Source organism: Acartia tonsa, chromosome 3, assembly GCF_053477335.1.
Source record: "Acartia tonsa isolate MP-2025a chromosome 3, ASM5347733v1, whole genome shotgun sequence".
Taxonomy (NCBI): Eukaryota; Metazoa; Arthropoda; class Copepoda; order Calanoida; family Acartiidae; genus Acartia; species Acartia tonsa.
This window is the reverse complement of record NC_137262.1, coordinates 2,008,242-2,032,295: the sequence shown is the minus strand read 5'-3', so window position 1 is coordinate 2,032,295 and position 24,054 is coordinate 2,008,242. Positions and strand designations below refer to the sequence as shown.

Sequence of the window (24,054 nt, the reverse complement as noted above, 5' to 3'; positions counted from 1 at the left end):
CGAAGATTTTATTTAATCTTTCAGTGACATATCCTTTAACCCTGCATATTACACATAATATAATATTATGAAAATAAGTTTTGACATAACAATATTGTTATGTATGGCAATCATATTTTTCCACCATAACAAGTTTTGGAAAACATTGTTTGTGCATTTTCCTATCTGTTTGGCCCTAATTAAATATTTGTAACAGTTTTGTCATTTCTTTTTTCGGGGATATAATAGTTATTTTTGTATCGCATTATAATCTTTCCGTGGATATAAATGCTTCTTTCCAGTATGGATTAGAACCGGTTTTCAGCCCCTTTTGGCTAACAAACCTAATTTCAATCTTATATTTCAAAACTGGTTTCAATCTTATATTTTTTCATTTTAATATCCGCGGAAAGCTGTTTATAATAAATGACTATTTTTTAGTTTTAAAGAATCTAAATCCCTGTTAAAGATTAAATTTGACTCACCTTTTTAGCAAGGATGGTTTAGAGAAGGATTTATAGCAGACGTGACACGTATGTTTGGATCCACTTTCAGTATCTAGAAACAAAAAAAATAATTAACAAGGACAATTATGTTTATAGTTCGAGTAGACTCAACAACATGTTAGGTACAGTGTACATTATGATAAAACAAGGATGACAACATCCATAAAAGCGAAGCTCTAAAATGGAATGACAAACGAACATTAACACTTGTATATTGTCAGAACTGAATAATCAGAGTATAAATAAATAAGAGTCAAAGAAAAATTGTGAGTAAAGGGGGGAGGCGGATGTGCCACTTTTTGAAACCAAAACTAAAAGTCAAAGGAACTCAACTAAAAAAAGAGTTACAGGTCTGAGATTTTGCATGGCAGTTGCTTTTTAGGGTTACAATATGGAACAGTGAAGAAACGGCGGCGTAACCGCCGAGAAATTGCAAAAAAAAATTCGGCGGGAAACGGCGGTTTTCGGCGGTTGCGCCGCCGTTTCTTCACAGTTCCATATTGTACCCCTATAAAGCAACTGCCATGCAAAATCTCAGACCTGTAACTCTTTTTTTAGTTGAGTTCCTTTGTTGACTTTTAGTTTTGGTTTCAAAAAGTGGCACATCCGCCTCCCCCCTTTGTTGAAAAACTTCTATGTACAGGATAATGTTTATTGACATACTTACATTTTTAGGACTTGATTATAGAGATGCTTCGCTCAAAATATTATTATTATTTTAAGAAGTTGGTTTATGGAAATGGATTTATTATTATTTTGATCTTACACCAGATTATCATGTACTCTTATAATGGAAACTTGTAGCTGGCTTAAAAAAATGACCACCCCATTCACCACTGTACAAGTAACACAGTGTCATTATTCGAACCCAACAATTTAAATTATGTACATTAAATATTTAAATATATTTAAATTATAGAGTAGCTACGATAGTAAACAATGTTAAGTGTTGTAGAAGATTGATAAGAGCCCTTGAAATAAAATAAAAAAAACATTATAAAATTAAAAAGTGTAAAATTATTATATCTACTTATCCCAATTATTTACTAACGTAAAATGTTAAACCTTATTACGTATTTTTTTACTTTGTAGAATTTAGAACAGTAGATCCTTTTTGATAATGATATGGCATGATTTAAAGAGTATTTGTGTATGTGTGTTCGTTATAAAAGTTATAATACATTTAATACTCTTTAAAATTGATAAAGAACTGTTCTTATATAAAAGTTGTTTGTCAGTTTGTATGCAACGAAGAATCTCGATAGCCACTGGACCGATATGGTTCTCATTTACATCAAAACTACATGAATGTCAAGGTAAGGTTCATGACCAGGCCACCTTCTCTGTGATAAAACATAATTCATTAAGAGAACCGAATTGAGAGCAGAAATACAGAAGGACTGGCAGATCCTTTATAGAGTAGCATTGCCAACAATAATTATACCTCTTAGAATATTAATTTTCCTAGAAATTTTCTTTTTCTTTATTGTCATAGTATCACCATCTCCAAGAGTCTCAAGATTATCATTGCTAGTCCCTGCAAGCTTCTCATTGGCTGAATCGTCCTCGAGAACATCCTCCCTGACCTCTACCCCGTGGGCAGACCACAGATGTTCTATTCTTTCTTGTTCACTCGGGAATACTATGGTACACCAGGGACATATGTACTTGTACACATCTTCTATACTAGATACAACCTAAATATAGGGAATACTATAGTACACCAGGGACATATGTACTTGTACACATCTTCTATACTAGATACAACCTAAATATAGGGAATACTATAGTACACCAGGGACATATGTACTTGTACACATCTTCTATACTAGATACAACCTAAATATAGAGAATATTATAGTACACCAGGGACATATGTACTTGTACACATCTTCTATACTGGATACAACCTAAATATAGGGAATACTTTAGTACACCAGGGACATATGTACTTGTACACATCTTCTATACTAGATACAACCTAAATATAGGGAATACTATAGTACACCAGGGACATATGTACTTGTACACATCTTCTATACTAGATACAACCTAAATATAGGGAATACTATGGTACACCAGGGACATATGTACTTGTACACATCTTCTATACTAGATACAACCTAAATATAGAGAATACTATGGTACACCAGGGACATATGTACTTGTACACATCTTCTATACTAGATACAACCTAAATATAGAGAATACTATGGTACACCAGGGACATATGTACTTGTACACATCTTCTATACTAGATACAACCTAAATATAGAGAATACTATGGTACACCAGGGACATATGTACTTGTACACATCTTCTATACTAGATACAACCTAAATATAGAGAATACTATAGTACACCAGGGACATATGTACTTGTACACATCTTCTATACTAGATACAACCTAAATATAGAGAATACTATGGTACACCAGGGACATATGTACTTGTACACATCTTCTATACTAGATACAACCTAAATATAGAGAATACTATGGTACACCAGGGACATATGTACTTGTACACATCTTCTATACTAGATACAACCTAAATATAGAGAATACTATGGTACACCAGGGACATATGTACTTGTACACATCTTCTATACTAGATACAACCTAAATATAGAGAATACTATAGTACACCAGGGACATATGTACTTGTACACATCTTCTATACTAGATACAACCTAAATATAGAGAATACTATGGTACACCAGGGACATATGTACTTGTACACATCTTCTATACTAGATACAACCTAAATATAGAGAATACTATAGTACACCAGGGACATATGTACTTGTACACATCTTCTATACTAGATACAACCTAAATATAGAGAATACTATAGTACACCAGGGACATATGTACTTGTACACATCTTCTATACTAGATACAACCTGGTAGGATAATGTTCTATATATTATCTAGTGCCTTCGCCCCTTGTCTTATTTAGGTTAGCCAGAAGAGTGTTGTTCTAAAAACTTATTATTACCAACCAATCATAAAATCTGACCTGATTACTGTGAGCAGAGTCAGTAGAATAGTCCAGAGGTTTGTTTAGTTTATCTTTGGCATCATCATCATTAAGATTAACAATCTCATTTCCAACTCCATATTCATCTTCATCCATACTTTTCTGTTCACAAGGGTATTATCATAAATTTTAATCCAATATGACTTCGAAACCGATTAATATCCTCTGGATTAGAACCAGTACTGAGACATAAGAGAAAGCTGTATTTGATAACTATTATAGGCTTAGCAACTTTACAATTCACAAGCAACTTAAATGAAACTGTTTAAACAGGGCAGGGAATAAATATGTAGTCAACTTAAAAGTAAGTTATACTTAATGATTTTATTAATATAAATGGATATTAAGGGACAATAAAGGAGCCTTTAGGGGCACTTGAGCGAAGGAAGAGGGGGGGGGGGGGCGACCATCAACTTTACATTACATATTAAACAGAAATTTGGTAATTTTATCCAAAGACGATTTCTCTTAGGAGGATGTTGATACCAAGTTATAAATATAGCTGAAGGAGGACCATATCGGTTTAGCAAACAGGATATATTGGTACTTTTCTTATATTTATATTTGCAAATCAAATATAAATATAGGAAATAATTCATATAGAGAAGAAAAATCATATTAAATCCTTTCAATATTGAGATGAAATAATAAATAAACTATTTAGAAATATGTTTTTAAAAATGAGAATTGAAAAAGGAATTCCCTTTTTTATTAGGAAACTGATAAAATCTTTTGTTTACGAACAAAGAAATCTAGAATTCTATTCAATTTAAACGAAATAGTTATTCGTTTCTAATAATCTTTATAACAGAGAAATTCAAAAAATATTTTAGTTTTCAATTAAGTAACAATGAGAGAAATCATTGAAAGAAATCAGACAAAAGGACAAATGGATATTAAATATTATCTTTTTGGGTTATTTGTATTTTATTAATATTTCTAAACGATAATTCATATTTTTTTTCATTATTGACAAATTTAAAAATGATAATCCTTCCTGTTCATCAAGTATTGGCAATTGGAGGATTTCAATCTTTGGTAGATTTTCCGATCCTTCGTTGACAAGAGCAGCTGTTGTAGCATTACCACCACCATCAATGGTGGGGTTAGAAGGTTCTTCAAATATCTGTCTACTTGATTCTAAAACAAGGATAACAAAATCTATGAGTAGCAAAGCACAAACGGATTGAAAAACGTATAAAGTGAATTATTGTGGTCAAATAAAAGAGAAAGAAGGACATAAGAATGAAAAATAAAAGAATGATAAAAAAAAGTTATGACGGTCTAATAGGGAAATCAGTTTTATACTGGATACTCTTTGCATACTGGACAGACAGACAGTAAATGTGAATTATTGAGTAGTTTTGACTAGCCAAAAAGTTAAAAGCAAAGATCATTGTTTTTTATTCACCTGAAAGTATGTCAGTGTCAGAAGGTTGCAGCACAACATAAGCACTTGGAGTCTGCACTGTTTTGTTGCTTTCTAGTAATAATTTTAGAATTAATAGATTGGTAAGTTTTATTGAATACTTTGAAGGGTTACTCGAGAACAAAGGGATCTCGGGGACAATTACAATAGTACCTAAAGTTTTATAACCAAGTTATCTTGAGTACTATCATTGAATTTTGATTGGTTGGTTCCAAACTATTAGTATTCAAACTTTTCCACCAACCATTCTAATCTACAGAAGAAGTAATTTTGTTTAAAATCATTTGGAATGTATTACTTTTATCTTCCATTGTCTTATCCCTTAAGATCCCTGAGAAGACAATAATTTTTTCTCAGGAGGTCGGGGGTGCCTTTTCCCAAAAGATAAAAACTTTCGGCGTTATTTGGAGGGGGGGGGGGTAGATATACCACACTTTTCTGGGATCTTGCTGAGTCAAGTATCAACTGTTGGGAATATCAAAGGATGACTCCATGCAAAATTTGAGCCGGATCCGGCCAAAACCGGCCGTGAATTTTATGAAAAACCGGTTTTTTCCGGTTTTTAGGGGGTATCTGTAAATCGATTCAGCTGGAGCAAAACCAGTTAGAGGAACAAAAAATTTTACTTCACATGAAATTTAGCCAATGCAATTCTCTACAAAATTGTACTTCATCATCAACTTGATTGGACAACTCTTTCCCCTCCTAAATGTCCATTAAAACCTCGGAAACGGCAAAAATCGCCAAAAATCACGCCTTCGGCGGCAAATAACGGCTAAACGGTCAGCCGGAGGCGAATGAAACATAAATAAAGAAATGTCTGCCTCAAAAAGTTGTTCAACATCAAAGAGATGCTTGAAGTCTCTAAAACGACTCCTTCCCCTCCTTTAAGGGGAAAAACTGAAAAAACGTGATTTTCAAAAGTATGCCCACTTCGTGGGTGTGGGGGGCACTGAACCCGTCAACCCAGGGTCACCAAATATAAAGTCTAGGCGGCCCACAATGCTGAATTTTCACCAAGTGAAAGTCTTGTGTCAATATCTCTTATGAGAAAAAAGTTATTAATTAATTAAAATTTCAAATTGTGATTTTTTGATGGATTTCTTTGATGAAATGACAGGCCGGTCAATTTTTAGGCCATTTTTTGCGGTTTTTGGGCCGTCACGCCCAAACGGTTTGAGATAATCTCACGGGACCTTTTGCCCGACCTAAGCCTGGTTATTTGTAAGGTCTAAGAAAAAAAAAATCCCGGATTGGATGAAGCACGACGTCGCTGCGTGCCGTCAAAAATCGCTGGTCGGCTCATTTTGCCCCCTCAAACCCTCACCTCGTGCCATTTTTCTGTGTAAAGATTATAATTATAATCTTTTGCGTAAGTCTGTTTTTTTTTCCTAGACCTCACAAATAACCAGACTTAGGTTGGGCAAAAGGTCCCGTGAGATTATCTCAAACCGTTTGGGCGTGACGGCCCAAAAACCGCAAAAAATGGCCTAAAAATTGACCGGCCTGTCATTTCATCAAAGAAATCCATCAAAAAATCACAATTTGAAATTTTAATTAATTAATAACTTTTTTCTCATAAGAGATAATGACACAAGACTTTCACTTGGTGAAAATTCAGCATTGTGGGCCGCCTAGACTTTATATTTGGTGACCCTGGGGTGACGGGTTCAGTGCCCCCCACACCCACGAAGTGGGCATACTTTTGAAAATCACGTTTTTTCAGTTTTTCCCCTTAAAGGAGGGGAAGGAGTCGTTTTAGAGACTTCAAGCATCTCTTTGATGTTGAACAACTTTTTGAGGCAGACATTTCTTTATTTATGTTTCATTCGCCTCCGGCTGACCGTTTAGCCGTTATTTGCCGCCGAAGGCGTGATTTTTGGCGATTTTTGCCGTTTCCGAGGTTTTAATGGACATTTAGGAGGGGAAAGAGTTGTCCAATCAAGTTGATGATGAAGTACAATTTTGTAGGGAATTGCATTGGCTAAATTTCATGTGAAGTAAATTTTTTTGTACCTCTAACCGGTTTTGCTCCAGCTGAATCGATTTACAGATACCCCCTAAAAACCGGAAAAAACCGGTTTTTCATAAAATTCACGGCCGGTTTTGGCCGGATCCGGCTCAAATTTTGCATGGAGTCATCCTTTGATATTCCCAACAGTTGATACTTGACTCAGCAAGATCCCAGAAAAGTGTGGTATATCTAGGGGGGGGGGGTTTACTTAAATATTCAAAATTGAAAAAAAAATTTCTAAGAGGATAATACCAGACTTAAGGCCTATAAGAATCTTTACTGTAAATGAGAGTAATGTAAGTCCAACGGTTACCGAGATCTTAGGGTGCTAACAAACAGACATCTTTTTTACAAATATATAGATGGTACGTTAATATATCGATTCAGTACGTCTTAGAAACTGATTATCATCCGCTGGAAGGAACCAGTATTCAGTCATACTGAAAAATCATTTATAGCATCGTATTACAGACAATTTTATATAAAATACGATGTAATACTATACTTAATTAAAAAATGTTAATTCTCTAAATTTCCTTGAGAGGTTGGAAGCAGTATTTGTTGATTATGTGAGGAAGATAGAGGACCAACCAGACCACTTATACTCTGTTCAAATCCATGTGTTAAGCTCTAATATTTTGTTTTTGGTTCTAGGGATTAGAAGAATTATTATAGGTACCTACATAATATCTAGAAAAAACTGCTAGGCAATATAAAACTAAATGCAAAATGTTAATATGTTTTGCAAGCAATAAATTCTGTTTAGCGGAAATATTTCTACGTCTTAAAAATACTTTACATTCAACTTTTACACATTTCTATGCTTAAAATGTATATAACATTTAAAAGACAGCTTCATAACAAGATTATCATGACCCATTTGCCGAGTTTTAGAAAAAAAATATGTACTGTGAATATTCCTTTATTTAAAGAAATTGACAAATCATAACACTGGGATGCCTGATATTGATTATTTGTAGATATCTGTTTTGAACTTGTACTAGGAATCATCATTGAATCTTCTAGTACTATTGTTTTACCCTGAAATAAATATTATATTGACCTATGAAATAGACATATTTTTTTTAAAATTTGTTTGATGTGGAGTAATTTTTGTTCTTAATTAACTTATCCATGTATTTTCATGATAGTGTTATGATTTTAAGCTTTTTGGGTGTTTTTAAAGTTTTTAATCATTTCATGAATAAATGCTTATGTCTTCAAATATCTTAACAAAAATCTTTCTAAATAAATTTTAAATATTAAAAAAAATTGAATAAAACATATTATCAAATTATAAAATTATGAAAACCATAAAAAATCGCTATTTGCGTTTTTGAATAAATAACACAAATACAAAATACATATTTTACAAAACTTTCCTAAATTCTATTAAAATAATTTTATAGGTATTTAATATTTTTGTTTATCAAATAATATCTAATAGTTGGCAAGGAAAACAAAGTATTAAGTGTCTTTAAAGTTTCCTCTGCCCTTTTTTTAAATTGAAAATAAAGGGGGAGGGAAGGAGTGGAGTTTCGCTAAGCCAAACACCGTCTTGGGGCACTAACACAGAAGGACTAGTAGCCATTATTACCTAACCTAATTAACTAAAAACAAACAACCACCATCCCCCTCCAATTTTAATTTATTTCAAAATAAGAAGGAGGGGGGTCAGAGCTCGACTACGTACTTTGATGGAAACCATAATAGTTCCTTTCTTACCAGGTATAAGGTATAACCAACAAGGGAAATAAATCTCAAATAATACCTATTTTGGGGGCAGATGGAGAGGTCGTCAATTTACTATATGTTGCCCCCTAACTACAGCTTAAACATTCTAGGTTTCGTGATTTTTCCCCAAACTAATTTCCTTGTTGGTATAAGCTGCTTTCTTACCTGCGTCAAATCTTTCTTCTTGATGACAATATTAATATTCTCTTTCCTATTCAATTGTTCCAGGATTTTTTCATCCACTGTCAGCTGTACAAGAGCTGTCAGATTTGCTCCTGTAGATTGTTTACGCTCCTCTGTACCAGCATCTTTCTTGTTGGTTGAGAGGTGGTGGTGGGGTAGTAGCGTGTCTTTGCATACAAAATCCTGACCACTGTGTAGCTCTAGTTGTAGAGTTGCTCCGATTAAACCTACAATATATAGAATTTAACCTATATAATAGTATAATAGATAGTTATGAGATAAAGAGAAAAATGAAAGATGTTGGATAACAAATAAAGTGTTCATAAATTAATCTTCATTTAATAAGGATATTCCAAACACCTACTGTTTTTCTTATATTATCTTATGAGCTAAGAAATAGGTAGGTAATAATTTTATCTTTGCAACTGAAAAGGAAAATAAATGTGAACTTTTAACATCAAGTCACTTTAGGAAGCTAAAGCATCACATTCTAAGCATTTAGGCGGTTAAATGATATTATATAGCTAAATAGCGATATGAAATTAAGAATGTAAATAGAAAGAGGCCTCTAAATGTATGAAAAAGGAACACGTGAATAAATATAAAAAAATATATAAACTATAAATGTTTCAGATAGAAAAACATGTTGTATGTAATTAATAATAATTACTGAACTAGATCGATTGTAATATAATATTGAGTTAATTTAATTATTTCAGGAGGAAAATTGTTAGAAAAAGAAAATTTTCTATTAAAAATGGAAAATCATCCAAAATATATCTCTCAATTTCAGATAAAAATACAATGCAAAAAAAAAGAAATTAGAAGTACAGCTAGAGATGTAAAACAATTATAATCTTTTTTAAAAATGCCAAAATTAAATTATCCATAATGAATATATCTTTAGTGTTACAATTTTAAGAAATAAAATGATCCAACAAATGAGAGAATGTATTTTCTCGTATTCATTTGAATCCGGTGGATAGGAGCCGGTTCTCATCCATACGAAAAAACTATGTCCAGCATCGTATTATATCCAACTTTCTACGAATATAAAAATGTACAATCATAAGATTAAAACAAGTTTTTTAGCCGGGGCCATCGGCACCTCGGTGCTAAAACAGCTGGTTTTAATCTTATAATTGTACATTCAATATCCGCGGAAAGCTGTTTAAAATACGATGCGAGAAATAACTATTAAAGACTTTAGAAATCAGCATTATTTTCAGTCTAATATGCCATTCATCACTGCTTGAGACAAACAAAAATTTTGGAGTACTACATTTTCTAGAATTTTTGTATCATGGAAAGAAAACGAAGAAGTGGGTTTCACAATAGCTTTTCATAGGTTTGTTTTGGGTTAGGTAAATGTTAATGATTGCCCCGCAGGGATAAAGCCCACTGCAGGGGCTAGAAATAGGAGAACATCTACTGTGAAAATACGACGAAATCCGCTTATTCGTTTTCTTTCCATGATCCGAATTTTTCTAAAAAACTCTTTTTTATCTACCTAAAAGTTTTAAATTTTGAAAGAAAAAAATATCCTTGCCTGATTGAAGCTGGGTATTATTTTGTCTGATATCTTGGAGAGCTGACAGCAAAGATTCAGCTGAAATAATCAGCGGCACCATGGAATCATCAGACGTGCCAGTCATTTCAGAAACGTTTACCGGACCTTAAAAAATATAGATGTTTAATATCGAAGCTACTCTATAATTATTTAGGTCAGGCACTTACAAAAAGTATCATATGACTTAATTAACACTAAATATACCTATAATGAAAAGATAGTTTCACGGAAAATAACTTGAAAGGGAAGTATTATTTTTCACAAAAACATTTTATTCTTTTAACTTTTGCGTAATTAAAAAATAAATAATTTGTATTAGGCGAGTAGGTATTGACTTTAAGTGAATTTTTAAAAATATTTTTAAAAACTTGTATTTTGCTCATTGATTGTGTAACTTTTACGGCAACAGATGATTTTTGTAATATGTAGGTGTTGATTTTAACAAATATTTTGTTTAAGCACATTTTAAAAATACTTAACAGTTTAAGATAATATTGTTGGATTTATGGTAAGTATTGCCAATTTCAATAATAGTTGATGATTAGACATTTTTGTTATATATTTGTGACTATTCAATTTATTCTTAAATTACACAATCCACATTTGATTTATAATTTATTTGACATGCAACTATGGATAACATTAGTGTACTTTTGAATTTAACAAAATATTTGACCGTACATTGAACATAATAATTATACCTGTCATGTTACCAACTAGAGGCCTTTTGTAACCATGAACCCGGGCCAGATAGAATTTCTTTAAAGCTATGGAGAATAAACATAATAAATATACCTGTTATCTGTTTTGCTGGAGGCCTTCGGTAACCATGAACTCGGGCCATATGCATTTTCCTTGAAACCAGACAAAATAAACATAATAAATATACCTGTTATGAGTCCACCTGGAGGCCTACGGTAACCATGAACTCGGGCCAGGTGGATTTTTCTGGCAGCCGGAGTCCGGAAACATTCCTGGCAGATTTGACAGCTGTAGGGGTTGGTGCCGGTATGAATTCTCATGTGGATCTAAAATATTTATTGATATAGGGATGAGACAATAGATCTTAATTCATTTTTTGACTTTGAGAACTAGCGCATAAAATACAGCTAAATAGTTTTCCCCAACCAGACAAAACATAATGAATACAAATACTAACAGAGAATAAACTTTAATATGAACAAAATTCAAACATTCTTTAAACTCATTCTATTTATATTCTTTTAAATTTTTGATAAGATTTGCACTTGTTAAAAGTTTCTAGATACATCTGGACATGGCAAGTTTAATCCAACCAATTAAGATTAAAAAGAGTACTTTTTAAGCCAATGAAAAAGGAGCTTGTATCTTAAACTTTTTAAAAACCAATGTAACCCTCCTCCAAGATTATAGTAAAAGATACAATAACTGTAAAAAAAATTTATCTTTTTAAAACTAAAATTAAAATAGTGGCGTTGACTACCCCCCCAAAGAAATTTGTTTTTTTGAATTTTTCTTTTAAATCTTAAATACGAAAAATTGGTTTGATCAAACCTCTTGGGGCAAAGCCCCTAGAGGCTTGTGGCGAAGCAAAACACGATGTTGTACATAATAATTACAGAACTTGATCGATTGTAATATAATATTAAGTTAATTTAATTATTTCAGGAGGAAAATTAAAAATGGAAAATCATCAAAAATAGATCTCTCAATTTCAGATAATAATAAACAATGCAAAAAAAAAGAAATTAAAAGTAGAGATGTAAAATATTTATAATCTTTTTTAAAAATGCCAAAATTAAATTATCAATAAATTTAATATCTTTATATCTTATTTTGTCTTTCACTGCTTGAGACAAAAAAAATTTCGGAGTGCTACATTTGCAAGAATTTTTGGATCATGGAAAGAAAACGAAGTAGCGGGTTTCGTCGTATTTTCACAGTAGATGTGTTCCTATTTCTAGCCTCTGCAGTGGGCTCTATCCCTGCGGGGCAATCATTAACATTTACCTAACCTAAAACAAACCTATGAAAAGCTATTGTGAAAATACGACGAAAAAACTGGTTTTAATCTTATGATTGTACATTTTTATATTCGCAGAAAGCTGGATATAATACGATGCTAGACATAGTTTTTTTGTATGGATGAGATCCGGTTCTAATCCACCGGATTCGATTGAATACGAGAGAATACATTCTCTCAATTGTTGGCACGAAAACTATTTTGACAATAGCATTCATAAAAAAATTACTCAAGAAATACATTAACACAAAAAATATTTCAAACGTATCAAATGTACATTTAGTGTACATACAGAATGTACAATAAAAACTTTTTACAAAATAAATGTTGTAACAGCAAAGTAAAAGGATTTCCAGATTAAAACAATATACAATAATATGACATTCACCACAAAATCCGGTAATATCCCAGTAAATGACAATACACCAAAGTACAACCCGCCACCCCCCCCCCCCCCTTAATAAATTTCTTAATTTCTAAAGAAATGTTTCTAGACTCTAGCGGATAGCACAACGCAATTTTCTAGGGCTCTTAAGAAATTAATTTAAACCAACATATCCTTAAAACCCATCTAAAAGTTTCTTTTTAACTATTGAGAAAAAATATGGAGAGGGAAAGGGGGTGGGGGCTCAAGCGGAACGTGAGGTACTTTGCCGAAAATCCTTTTAGTATATTCAGAATAAACAAAAATATCATATCCTAATATCATCAGCAGCGTTTCGGAGCCGTTTAATTTTGATGCGGCTCCGCGGAGCCGTATCTGGAAATACAGCACCGGTTTCCTACCTTAAAATTAATATATCAATTTTTGTTCATTATTGAATTTGATAAAATAAGATAAATAATATAAAATATTTTGCTTTTATTTGATTAAAGCTATATAAAATTTGAAGGATTTGTGTCTATTTGTTAAGTAACAATAGTTTTTCAGTTTATTATATGGAAATAGACCGTTGCCAAATTATAATATTACTTAAAAAAATAACTTTTAGGTAATCTGGAGCCTGAGCCGTTTTAAAAAAAATACAGCTCCGGCTCCACCAAAAAATGTTGCTACTCCCGGCTCCCGGCTTCGGCTCCGAAACGCTGATCATCAGGGATAAGAAAGAAATTTTATCATAATTTCATAAATAATTTTCCCAAAAATGAATATTATTTATGTAGTTGAACACAATATTTGTTTTAACTAATATTAAAATATCTTTTACTTTTATTGTTATCTAACAATAAATTTCATATATGCACTCAGTGGAGAGTGTAAGGGCTTTTCAACACCCCCCCCCCCCCCACCCCTTAAAAGGGGGGAGGCGGATGTGCCACTTTTTGAAACCAAAACTAAAAGACAACAAAGGAACTCGACTAAAAAAAGAGTTACAGGTCTGAGATTTTGCATGGCAGTTGCTTTATAGGGGTACAATATGGAACTGTGAAGAAACGGAGGCGCAACCGCCGAAAACCGCCGTTTCCCGCCGAATTTTTTTTGCAATTTCTCGGCGGTTTTCGGCGGTTGCACCGCCGTTTCTTCACTGTTCCATATTGTAACCCTATAAAGCAACTGCCATGCAAAATCTCAGACCTGTAACTCTTTTTTTAGTTGAGTTCCTTTGACTTTTAGTTTTGGTTTCAAAAAGTGGCACATCCGCCTCCCCTCTTTAAAAAGCCTGCTTTCCCATTTTGTCAACCCTTTTCATGATATACACCTCCCCTTCCCCCACATGGCAAAACCCTGTGCACGCAACAACAACTTTAATTCCTATAAACATATAGTACTATAAAAGTACGTACTTTCATTACTAGAAAGTACTTAATAAATAAATAAATGTCAAAATGTATTTTTATAGAAAAAGTGATAATAGGTCAACTTTCATAGGATCCAAAAACAATGACGTTTGCAGATTTTTTACTAAACTATTGTAATTCGTTGTTAATTTTTGGTGTTGCAATAAATCACGTGATATTTGGTACCAGCATATTCAAATTGAATTTAATAACTTTAACGTTAACAATCTTTTATTTAAAGATCTTATCAAACCAGAGAGGGAGGAGATTTGAACGTAAAAAATTCCACTGATAACCACAATTCGTTGGCTCAAAAAATTGGGTATTTTTCATGTATTTTTTGATTGGTTGATTCCTATTAGTGTTAAAACTTTTTAACTAAAAAATTTGATCTACATTGAAAGTAATTCGTCCATTGTCTTATCCCTTAAGATCCCTGTAATAAACAACATTATTATCTTGCAGAGACAAAGACGAAATTTTACTTTTCATAATTGTACGCGGCAAACTCAAAGCAACACTGCTTGCAATCAGCTGATCATTGTTTACATTTTAATATTTCTTTCAACTAATGAAAAGCTGACCTTCAAGCTAGCTTTACTGGCAAACAGTGACTTGCAGACATGACACGAGAATGACTTGCCCCCGGTGTGGGTTTTCATGTGATTCTTCAGGGAGGACTGGAAGCCAAATGATTTGTCACACATCTTACAGTGAAATGGCCGTTCTCCTGTATGAGTTCTGAAAATAATAAATATAGTAGATCTAGATCCCTACTCATTAAATTGGACCGATAAGAACATAGTGATGTGACAATCCAGCCATATTGTTGGTTAGAATGTGTACATTCTCTTGTGTTATGAATCATATGTGTCTAGAAATGAACAAATATGGCCATCTTCTAGTAAATCCCTTGAAGTTGTACGGATTATCATGTCTGACTGACCATCTAGGTTTATAAATCTATTTCTGAAAATAATAATATGTACTGCAGCAATAAAAAAATTACAAATACTTTATAAAAGAAAACAGATCAGATCAATGTTTCTTAAAATTTGTTAATTATTTAAATGTATCATTATTATTAAAAATCTAAGATTTACCTTAAATGTCTGACAAGATCATTGTTTTTCTTAAAGTTTCTGGCACAAATTTTACACTGGTTCGTCTTGCCACCCTTTGCACTTACTTGTTCTAGAAAAAAAATACAATTTTTGTATTGTTTGTAAATAACCTAGTATGGGTGAGTGAGGGTGCTATCCATAAAATTTTAAAGTCAGTTCAAACGGCCAAGCATAACTTAGGATAGCAATTCTCCTTTTCTGGCCAAAAACCTGAGGTTAAGTAACATCTAACAGACAACCAACCCGTTGATTGTGAGTCAGATTATGTTTAACGTCTCTAGTATGGCTACACTATTATTAAAAGCTTAGATTTTCTATAATTTTGTTCTGTGCGTCCTTACGTTCATGCATATTTCTAAAACAATGATTCCATGGACAACAAGGTACAATGATTTTAACAAAGCAACTTTATATATAATCAAGTTCTAAAAATGAAAGTTTTCCTTAATTAAACAGTATCCTGTATTTAAGCAATTTTGCAACAGATTTCTGAGTTTCCTTTTTATAGTTGTTGATATCCTTGTTTTGTTACAAACAATTTTAAGACAAAAATTATTTATAACCTCTTTAATCAAGTAATACAGATTTTTTCTGCAAAACTATTAAATATCCAATTCCTTTAATGGCTGCACTAATCTTATTATTGAATGCTAAATCAGATGACAATATCAGCATTTTTCGACAGTTTTACTAAGAAACTTTATACGTGAGAGAGGAAGCGATATCATGATATACAATTCTATTATTAGGGTTTTTCGTATGAAGCTTAAGATCTTAATAACTACCGAACAGATTAAGTTCTCAATTTTATTAAGTTTAACTGATGATTTTAGGCTTATTTATTTTCAGATTGTCTTCGTTTGATTTAAACTCCTTCGAATACAGATCCAGTAGATGTTGGGAGCGTAGGTAATAAAAAGTTGTGTCATTATTGTAGAGGTCATAATCAAGGTATGAATAAAACTTCCCAAACAGCTAAACTTCATATCTAGCTATATGTAGGTATTGCGACGTCCTTTTGATACAAATATATAAATCTGAATGTCTGTACCTAGGTTTAGAGATAAATGTAATAATATATCTTTTTAGTTAATGGAAATAAGAGAATTATAGAAATACTAGCGGCTTTGCCCCTAGCCTCTAGGGGCTTTGCGCCAAGAGATAATTTTAAAAAAATAAATAAAGTACTACTGGTGCTGCTCATAGTCTAATGTGTTCTCGAGAAAAAAAAATTTTTGAAAGGGGAGAAATTTTTATTTTTTTGTGGGGGTTGGGGGTGTCCCATCCCCCAAGAAAATAGCTTAAATAGCTTCAGTGGTTACCGAGATTATAGATGAATTTTGACAAAAGGTTGCAGATATGCAAAGAAGCCCCACTCCTAATGTCATCTTTAGAAAAATCATGTTTCAGAATACTTGTCCATTAGACTGGCCCAAAAAAACATGAATTTTTAAATCTTTACCATATCAATTTGCGGTTACCTTGAAGTTGTTACCGGCTCAAATGTAGACCTTTTAGTGAAAACTAGACCTCTCTACAATGAAAATTGATCTCGAAATTTCAATCTTAAGCTTTTTATTAAAAACTTCATATTTTCATGATTTTAACAAGAAATAATTAAAGAACTGCCAACCTAAAATAATGTAACAAGAGTTCAAATATGAAGCAATTATAAAAAGTAGGCAGAACCGCCATTCCTGCCGAATAATTCCAAAAAACGTCTAAAAACATTGTTTTATTTAAATTGATAATTTGTGTAAGAAATTGAACTAAAACAGTAGCTATTAGTCTAATGAGAAGAGAAATGATAAAAAACTCTAAAAAAATACATTTTAAAGACATAAAATAGGAAAAAGTGTTTTTAATAAATTTCATGGCTCAACAGACATTGTCGCCAATAAAGAGACAATTTACTAAAATAAAAAATTAAATGAAGGTAAAAAAATATGTAATATACTTATTCTTATATTCAACTTTTAAAAAAAGCATACTAATAAAAAAATTAATATTGCAAAAAATAATTTGATTGTTTTTTAATAAACCAGGAATAAAGAGTAAGGCTTATCTTTAATTATTTTTCCTTAATGATTTTGCAGTATGAATTAGCTTTACCAAATTATTGTAATTGTACAAAAATAAATTTTTATACTTTCTTTCTTCATATGTTTATTCCTGGTGATTTTAATATTTTATTTCAATGTTTGTAAACAAACAGACAGAAAATTTGATGTTTTGCTTTATATCTGGTGTAAGGCATTCTTAATTTGGGGAAGTAAAGGTGAAAATAAATATGCATTTGACGAGATAGCGATAGATATTTTCTTAAAATCAAATATAGGGCTAAAATCTACAAACAATACATAACCTATTTTTACATTCCGCACATTGAAAAGCGATTTAGACCTTCATTTGGGTCACACTATTGTCCATGTCCCATTATTTTGTACTATAGGTATACCAAATCATTCCTAGAATTCGGGGACATAGAAAAAAGTAAATATTAAACTTAATTCCTTCTTTTAAGTTTATTCAAGCATATTGTCCAGCTGGGTTAATAGGCTACTGGAAAAGGGAGGGGACGAAAGTGAAACTTTTTGAAACCAAAACCAAAAGTCAAAGGAACTCAACTAAATAAAGAGTTCCAGCTCTGAAATTTGAATAATCTGTGAATAAACGGCGGTGGAACCGCCGCTCCCCCCAAAAATTGCCGCCGAATTTTTTTTGCATTTTTTTGCCAAATTAGACAGTTCTCAATCATCTGCCATGCCAAATCTCAGAGCTGTAACTCTTTATTTAATTGAGTTCCTTTGACTTTAAGTTTTGGTTTCAAAAAGTGTCACTTCCGCCCCCCTCCCTTTTTCAATAATATATAAACCCCAAAGACTTCCTATTTTTTAGAGTTCCGAAAAAATGACAAGGATTACAACATCCATAAGTAGTTAGGCATAACAATCATTGAAGGGAAAAAAGTACAAAATTGAGTTGTCATAGCAGAGAAAAAAGAAAAAAAGGAGGTAGTAAGCAAAAATCAAAGAAAATCACGAAACCTTTTAAAATTAAGGTTTTTGTCTTTTGAAGTATGACAGACAGACAGAGACGGATAAAACAATTTATATACTAGATGCGCATAAATCATAGGAAACTTCAATGAAAATTTCAGATGTTTATCTTTAATAGCAGCCAAGAAAATCCATTTTACATACAAAGTAAATAATAGAGTAGCTTTGCTACTAAAAATATTAGTACAAGGAAAATACATCTTTATTCATTATAAAAACAAGATTCTACCATTTTCATCATATTATAATATTATCCCTTTAGTTTTAAGATTATACTTCAGCCCCTCCTCCCTTATCCTTATACTAAAGTAACAGGATGTTTGTCTGCTTGTGTATCTGTGTGTCTGTACCGAAGGATCTCGCTAACCGCTGAACCGATCGGGTTCTCCTTAACAGGGTAGCTTCTAATAGGTCTCATAGGGAAGGTTTGTAACTATTTTCTTGGGGGGTGGGACACCCCCCCCCAAAAAAAAAAAAAAAAACTTGTTAAGAAGAACCCGATCGGTTCAGCTGTTAGCGAGATCCTTCGGTACAGACAAACATCCTGTTACTTTAGTATAAGGATTCATATCAGCAAAGATATTACTCCAGTTTCCTTTATTTAGTTTGTTGGTATGTCGGAAAATGCGCTAAGGAAGCAAGGAAGGAAAAATAGAAGAACTGGGGAAAAATAAAGTAGGAGAGAGGAAGATAAAATTAACAAACTATCGTTACAGACAATTGACGTACAGACACAGTCACTTACAGATGAACTTAGGGTGCTTTCCCAAAAAGTGCACTTCCCCGTTATTTTCCATTTATCACATGATATTAAGTAGTAATGATTTTATGTCTGAAACAAAAAATCTTGGAAATTCTTGGTCCAAATGGGTTGTACCTATCAGGAAAGCTTTAAAAATGTCTTAGGGTGATTTAATGCTATTTTCTTTGATACAACCGCAATTCCCAATTTCCATTACTAAAAACTTACCATTTTGCTTCTTCGGAGGTGAGGTACTATGCTTTTCAGAAAGTGTTTCAATGAGTATCTGTTCAGACAGGCTACTACCGGCTTTAACAGGCAGACCAACCAGATTTCTGGTTTCCTCGTCAGATAACTTCATTTGGGAGGCTAGTCGTCGTCTAGAAATATATTGAATTAATAATATTTTATAAGCCAACTAACCTTATTCATTTATATGCTAATCTTTATGGAGGTAATGTGATTTACTTGAATGTTAAATTATATAGGCATCTAAAGAATATTGTAAAGATTCACGTGACCAATGACAATCTAATCTCTTCTATATGACTACAAAGTTTTTATTTGTCTGGCCGTTTAAATGTAAAGCGGTGATTATAATTTACAATGAGAACTGGGCTTCTTTCAGATAGACCAAGGCAACTTTTTAAAAAATTGTGATTGCTAATGCGTATCTGCTCTCAAACACACTTATCTATCACTATAACTGCTAGATAGATACACTTACTAAATGAAACCAACTGCACTAACCCCTACGGGGATCCTACCCTGAACAAAACCAACCTGGTATGAAGATCAATAAATTCTCCGGGATCCCCTCCATGACAGGTCATGTTGTGCTTTGTCAGGTTGTTCAGATTCTAAAAACAAAGAACATAATAATGGGAGGTATTAGTTCCAAGTCTGAAAAAGACGAAGTAGCGAATATTTTAAAAATCATGAAATTGACAAACGGACAAAGAGATTTAAGGCAGATGTTCAGTTATCATAGCAAAGAAAAGATAGAGAATATGCAAAAAAAATATAAAAAATTAAATAAAATCTTTAAAAAGTTGATGTCCTTTGCAGCCTGCCCGACCGACAGACAGACAAATAGACTAGATGCGTATGTGTCGAAAATTTTTAGCTGTCAATCTTCTATAGCAGCCGAACAAATCACTATTACCCTTGGCGTTACTAACTGACTGACGGACACACAAAGTTATTTATAGATTAGCTTAACTATTTAAAATATATTTGAATATTATTAAAAGAAGTAATATATAGTAGGTTCCCCTTCCATGCTCCTTTATTTGACAAGATCAAATAACCAAAATCTAATATTGAACATCCAGATTATTTACGCTTCAGGTTATATGCATACCAGCAATTAAAAGAGTTGTAATTTGAAAATGAATTTTGTCCAATGAATATAGCAAGTCTAGATGGTTAATCCTGTAATTAGACCAACAGGAAAACATTGAACAATCTGATGACATAAATTGGTACATAAAGTGTGCATATTAGTTAAGTGCAGTTTTTCTTTTTATTCATATAAGCAAAATATTAACAAGACATTACTATATTATACCCCCTAATATTTTAGAACTACACGAATTAAACTTTTTATTTAAAAATAAGATTGATTTATCTTCCATAGACCAATCTCTTTAACCCTATGTACGTACAAACAGAGAACAATATAATAACAAGGATGAAAACATCAATAAAAGTAAAGCTATGAAATGGAACGTTTACACATGTAGATTGTCAGAACTGAATTAGCAGAATATTAAATGCATCAGTACAAACAATATTGTAAGTAAATTGGTTGCAAAACTGCATAAATAGATGACACTGTTTAGGGTCATACTTACATTTTAGGACTTGTTTATAGAGATGCTTCGCTTATAACATCGTACCTTGTTGAAATAGGAATCAGTTTTCAAAAAATCAGAAGAATCGGATAATTTTAACATACAAAATTTTTTTGTCAAAAAAGTTAAAAATAGACAAGTTTAAAATAGACATACGGACATTCTGGTATTGATTATAGAGTTGCTACGCTTTCTAAATTGTACCTAACTACTACAAAAATCATCAAGCAAAGTTTGGAATCAATAGGACAATTCTAACCTGTTTAAATTAACGAAAAGAGCTAACTGTGACGTACGGACGGACCGACCCTAATTATAGAAAAGCTTCGCGTTCAACAAGAATTTTAAAATTCAAATTCTTATGAACAGATAAATAGCAGTTCAACCAAATTTATTGAGATAATAGTTTTATCGAAATTAATCATTTTTAATCCGATTATCAGTTTTGAACAGTGGCGTGCACAGGGTTTTGACAGAAGGGAGTGTAGGGGGATTTTAACTCAGTGGGGGGGGGGGGGGGTGATGCAAACAACAAGAGGGATGTTATTTTATAGTCACTTGGGATTAGGGTTGGGCTAAATACTTTTTTGTTCAGATACCAGACACCGGATATCCGGCTGATTTCTAATGCTGGATATCCAGTATCCGGCCAGATATCTGGCCTATGTTCGATATCCGACAAATTACTAGATATCCGGATAGTTTCAGTATCCGGTATCCGGTCGGATATTGAAAATGACCGGATATCCTTTCTTTTTTAAATAAAAACTTTACTTATTAATCTTCAATGATATTTTAAAATTTAAAATATGGTATTAAAATTATATACAACAATGATCTATCTTAATATTTTTCCTTTTTTATTCTCTTTGCTTTTATACTTGATTTATCTTGTTTTGTTTTTCTCTAAGTTCCTTTATCTATTTTTTTTCATCTTTCTTATTATTTACTGATTTCTCTTACATAATATAAATGTTTATTTGTGTTTTTTTTCCTCTTTTTTTTACCATCCTTACAACTCAATTTAACTAAATTAAAGTTTCAATTTTCCCTTTCACATTTAATATGTTTCATATTCTTTTTATTTCTTTTCGTATTTCCTAAAAAGGGGCTTCAGGAATCAAATACACTATCCCCATTTTGGTCAAGATAGTACTCCTGTAGCTCCTGGTGCATATCCTAAAAATTTTCCTTCTTTTCCACCAATTTATACTACGTTAATAATTAAACTCTTAGTCAATATTATTTTATTTTTTTTGTATGAGATTAAACATCATAATGTAAACTCTAAATTGTCGATAGATAGCAGCAATTTAGAGTATTGTATGTGCTATCTCCTAAGCTGGGGGGTACCTGGCAGCACCAAATAAACATTATTATTATTATTATTATCCGGCCTAATCCTACTTGGGATACAAACCCCTAGGTGTCCAACCCAACAACATCGCATTATTATTTTCATAGTCCCCCTTAAATGTATCTATGTGACTTTTTTCTTGATACCTTCCTCAGCATTTTAAAGGGGTGTATCAGAAGGGTGACAACCACCCTTAATTTTGTCAGGAAGGTGGAAACACCCCCCTTTTGCACGCCTCTGATTTTGAAGAATGGAAATTAAGATAAACTGCGCTTTAGGATGAAAATAAATTAGAAAATATGTTAAGTACAAAATTATTTATTTTAGAAATCAATTAAAGTAATATTTCGGAATAATTAGCTGAATTTTAAACCAAACTTCAGTATTCGCACGTAAATGAATTTAGACTCGGATAACTGATACTCAAAATTAATCCGCAGTTGTTTAGTCTCTTAAGACGGTAAGGTGCACTCCCCCAAAATAGTTATAAACCTTCCCAAGACCTATGAGAAGCTTCTTTGTAATGAAGAACCATATCGGTTAGCGAGATCCTTTGGTACTTTTATACACGGATATTTCATTAAGGATATTCTTACCTTAAAAACCATATTACAGTCAATATGTCCACAGTGATAATTACTCTTGACATGCACGTTCTTGTGCCGCACATATCCACTCTTGGTACGAAATTCAGCCTAAAATTTAAACAAGTGCTATTATAATATCCTTATCTGTCCTGACACCTTGGAAATTAGGTTTTCGAAGTAACATTCAACAGACAACCAACTCTTTGTTTGCACGACCTTTTTGAAGAAGACCTGACTAAGCTTAGTAATGAGTAAAGCCTGTGTTGGGCCCCATATTATATTCACCTTTATAAAAACAACCATCAAAATTATATTGCTTTTGGAAGCATTTTTTCTTACAAAAATCCATGAAACATATGACGAAGTCTCCAACAAGACTTGTAGAGCAACTTTGCGACTAAGTATGACTTTAATTGCTTGGTACGAATATAAACCAACTTAAACTACAAATGTCACGCGCCAGACATAGAAAAATTATTAACAAACAGCTTGATAAAATAATGTTACTTTAACACCCGTAACCCTAACCTATATGTTAAGTTAAACATAAGAAATAATTTATCAGAAATTATTTTAAGGAGGGGGAGGGGGGGTAATTCTGGCACTTTGGAGTGAAATAACCTATCCTCTCACTTCAAAGACAAAGCCTATTATCACTGTTTACGCTAAACTGTAAGAACTCCCCCCCCCCCCTTTAGCAAAATTGTATCAAACACACTTTTCATAAAATCAATTTACTTTTATATTATCAATATTTGCCGATTTGCCAAATGAAAGGGGATAGAATTCTGAATAATAAATGAATGCTCAGCTTACAATTTTGGAACTTAGTTGTCTAGACTTGGCAATGATATTTAATTTAATTGAAAAGAATTTTTTCAGTAGAGAATCTACACTATTTCTAGGGCAGTTAAATTTTAACTTAGTAGCTTGTGATTTTTTTTCGCAATACTGCTTAAAAACAATGGCAATATTTGTACTTTAAAAAAAAGAAATCTTTTAGCAAATGTTCTTTTAGATTCCCTTTCCTCGTATGAATGTGTGGGTTGCGAATGTAATTTACTGTGTGCAAATATTTTGCCATATACAATA

General features: G+C 32.4%; 1 protein-coding gene across 2 annotated transcripts in view; it reads right to left on the bottom strand.

The window, feature by feature from the left end:
• LOC145313037 (uncharacterized) overlaps nt 1-24,054 on the bottom strand; it is a 48,977-nt gene that overhangs the window by 22,894 nt on the left and 2,029 nt on the right. Inside the window, exons 3-17 of one of the 2 annotated variants that reach the window (XM_080152275.1) lie at nt 22,972-23,070; nt 19,946-20,022; nt 19,391-19,542; nt 15,341-15,431; nt 14,822-14,978; nt 11,346-11,484; nt 10,436-10,561; nt 8,869-9,113; nt 7,930-8,010; nt 7,508-7,575; nt 4,938-5,011; nt 4,531-4,666; nt 3,506-3,635; nt 1,930-2,182; nt 465-537 (exon numbers count right to left, since the gene is read on the bottom strand). In XM_080152275.1, the coding sequence (XP_080008401.1) occupies nt 465-537; nt 1,930-2,182; nt 3,506-3,635; nt 4,531-4,666; nt 4,938-5,011; nt 7,508-7,575; nt 7,930-8,010; nt 8,869-9,113; nt 10,436-10,561; nt 11,346-11,484; nt 14,822-14,978; nt 15,341-15,431; nt 19,391-19,542; nt 19,946-20,022; nt 22,972-23,070 (1,901 nt within the window). Of the gene's footprint in view, nt 1-464; nt 538-1,929; nt 2,183-3,283; nt 3,390-3,505; nt 3,636-4,530; nt 4,667-4,937; nt 5,012-7,507; nt 7,576-7,929; nt 8,011-8,868; nt 9,114-10,435; nt 10,562-11,345; nt 11,485-14,821; nt 14,979-15,340; nt 15,432-19,390; nt 19,543-19,945; nt 20,023-22,971; nt 23,071-24,054 lie in introns of those variants that run through there. The other variant, XM_080152276.1, reaches the window with a different exon arrangement.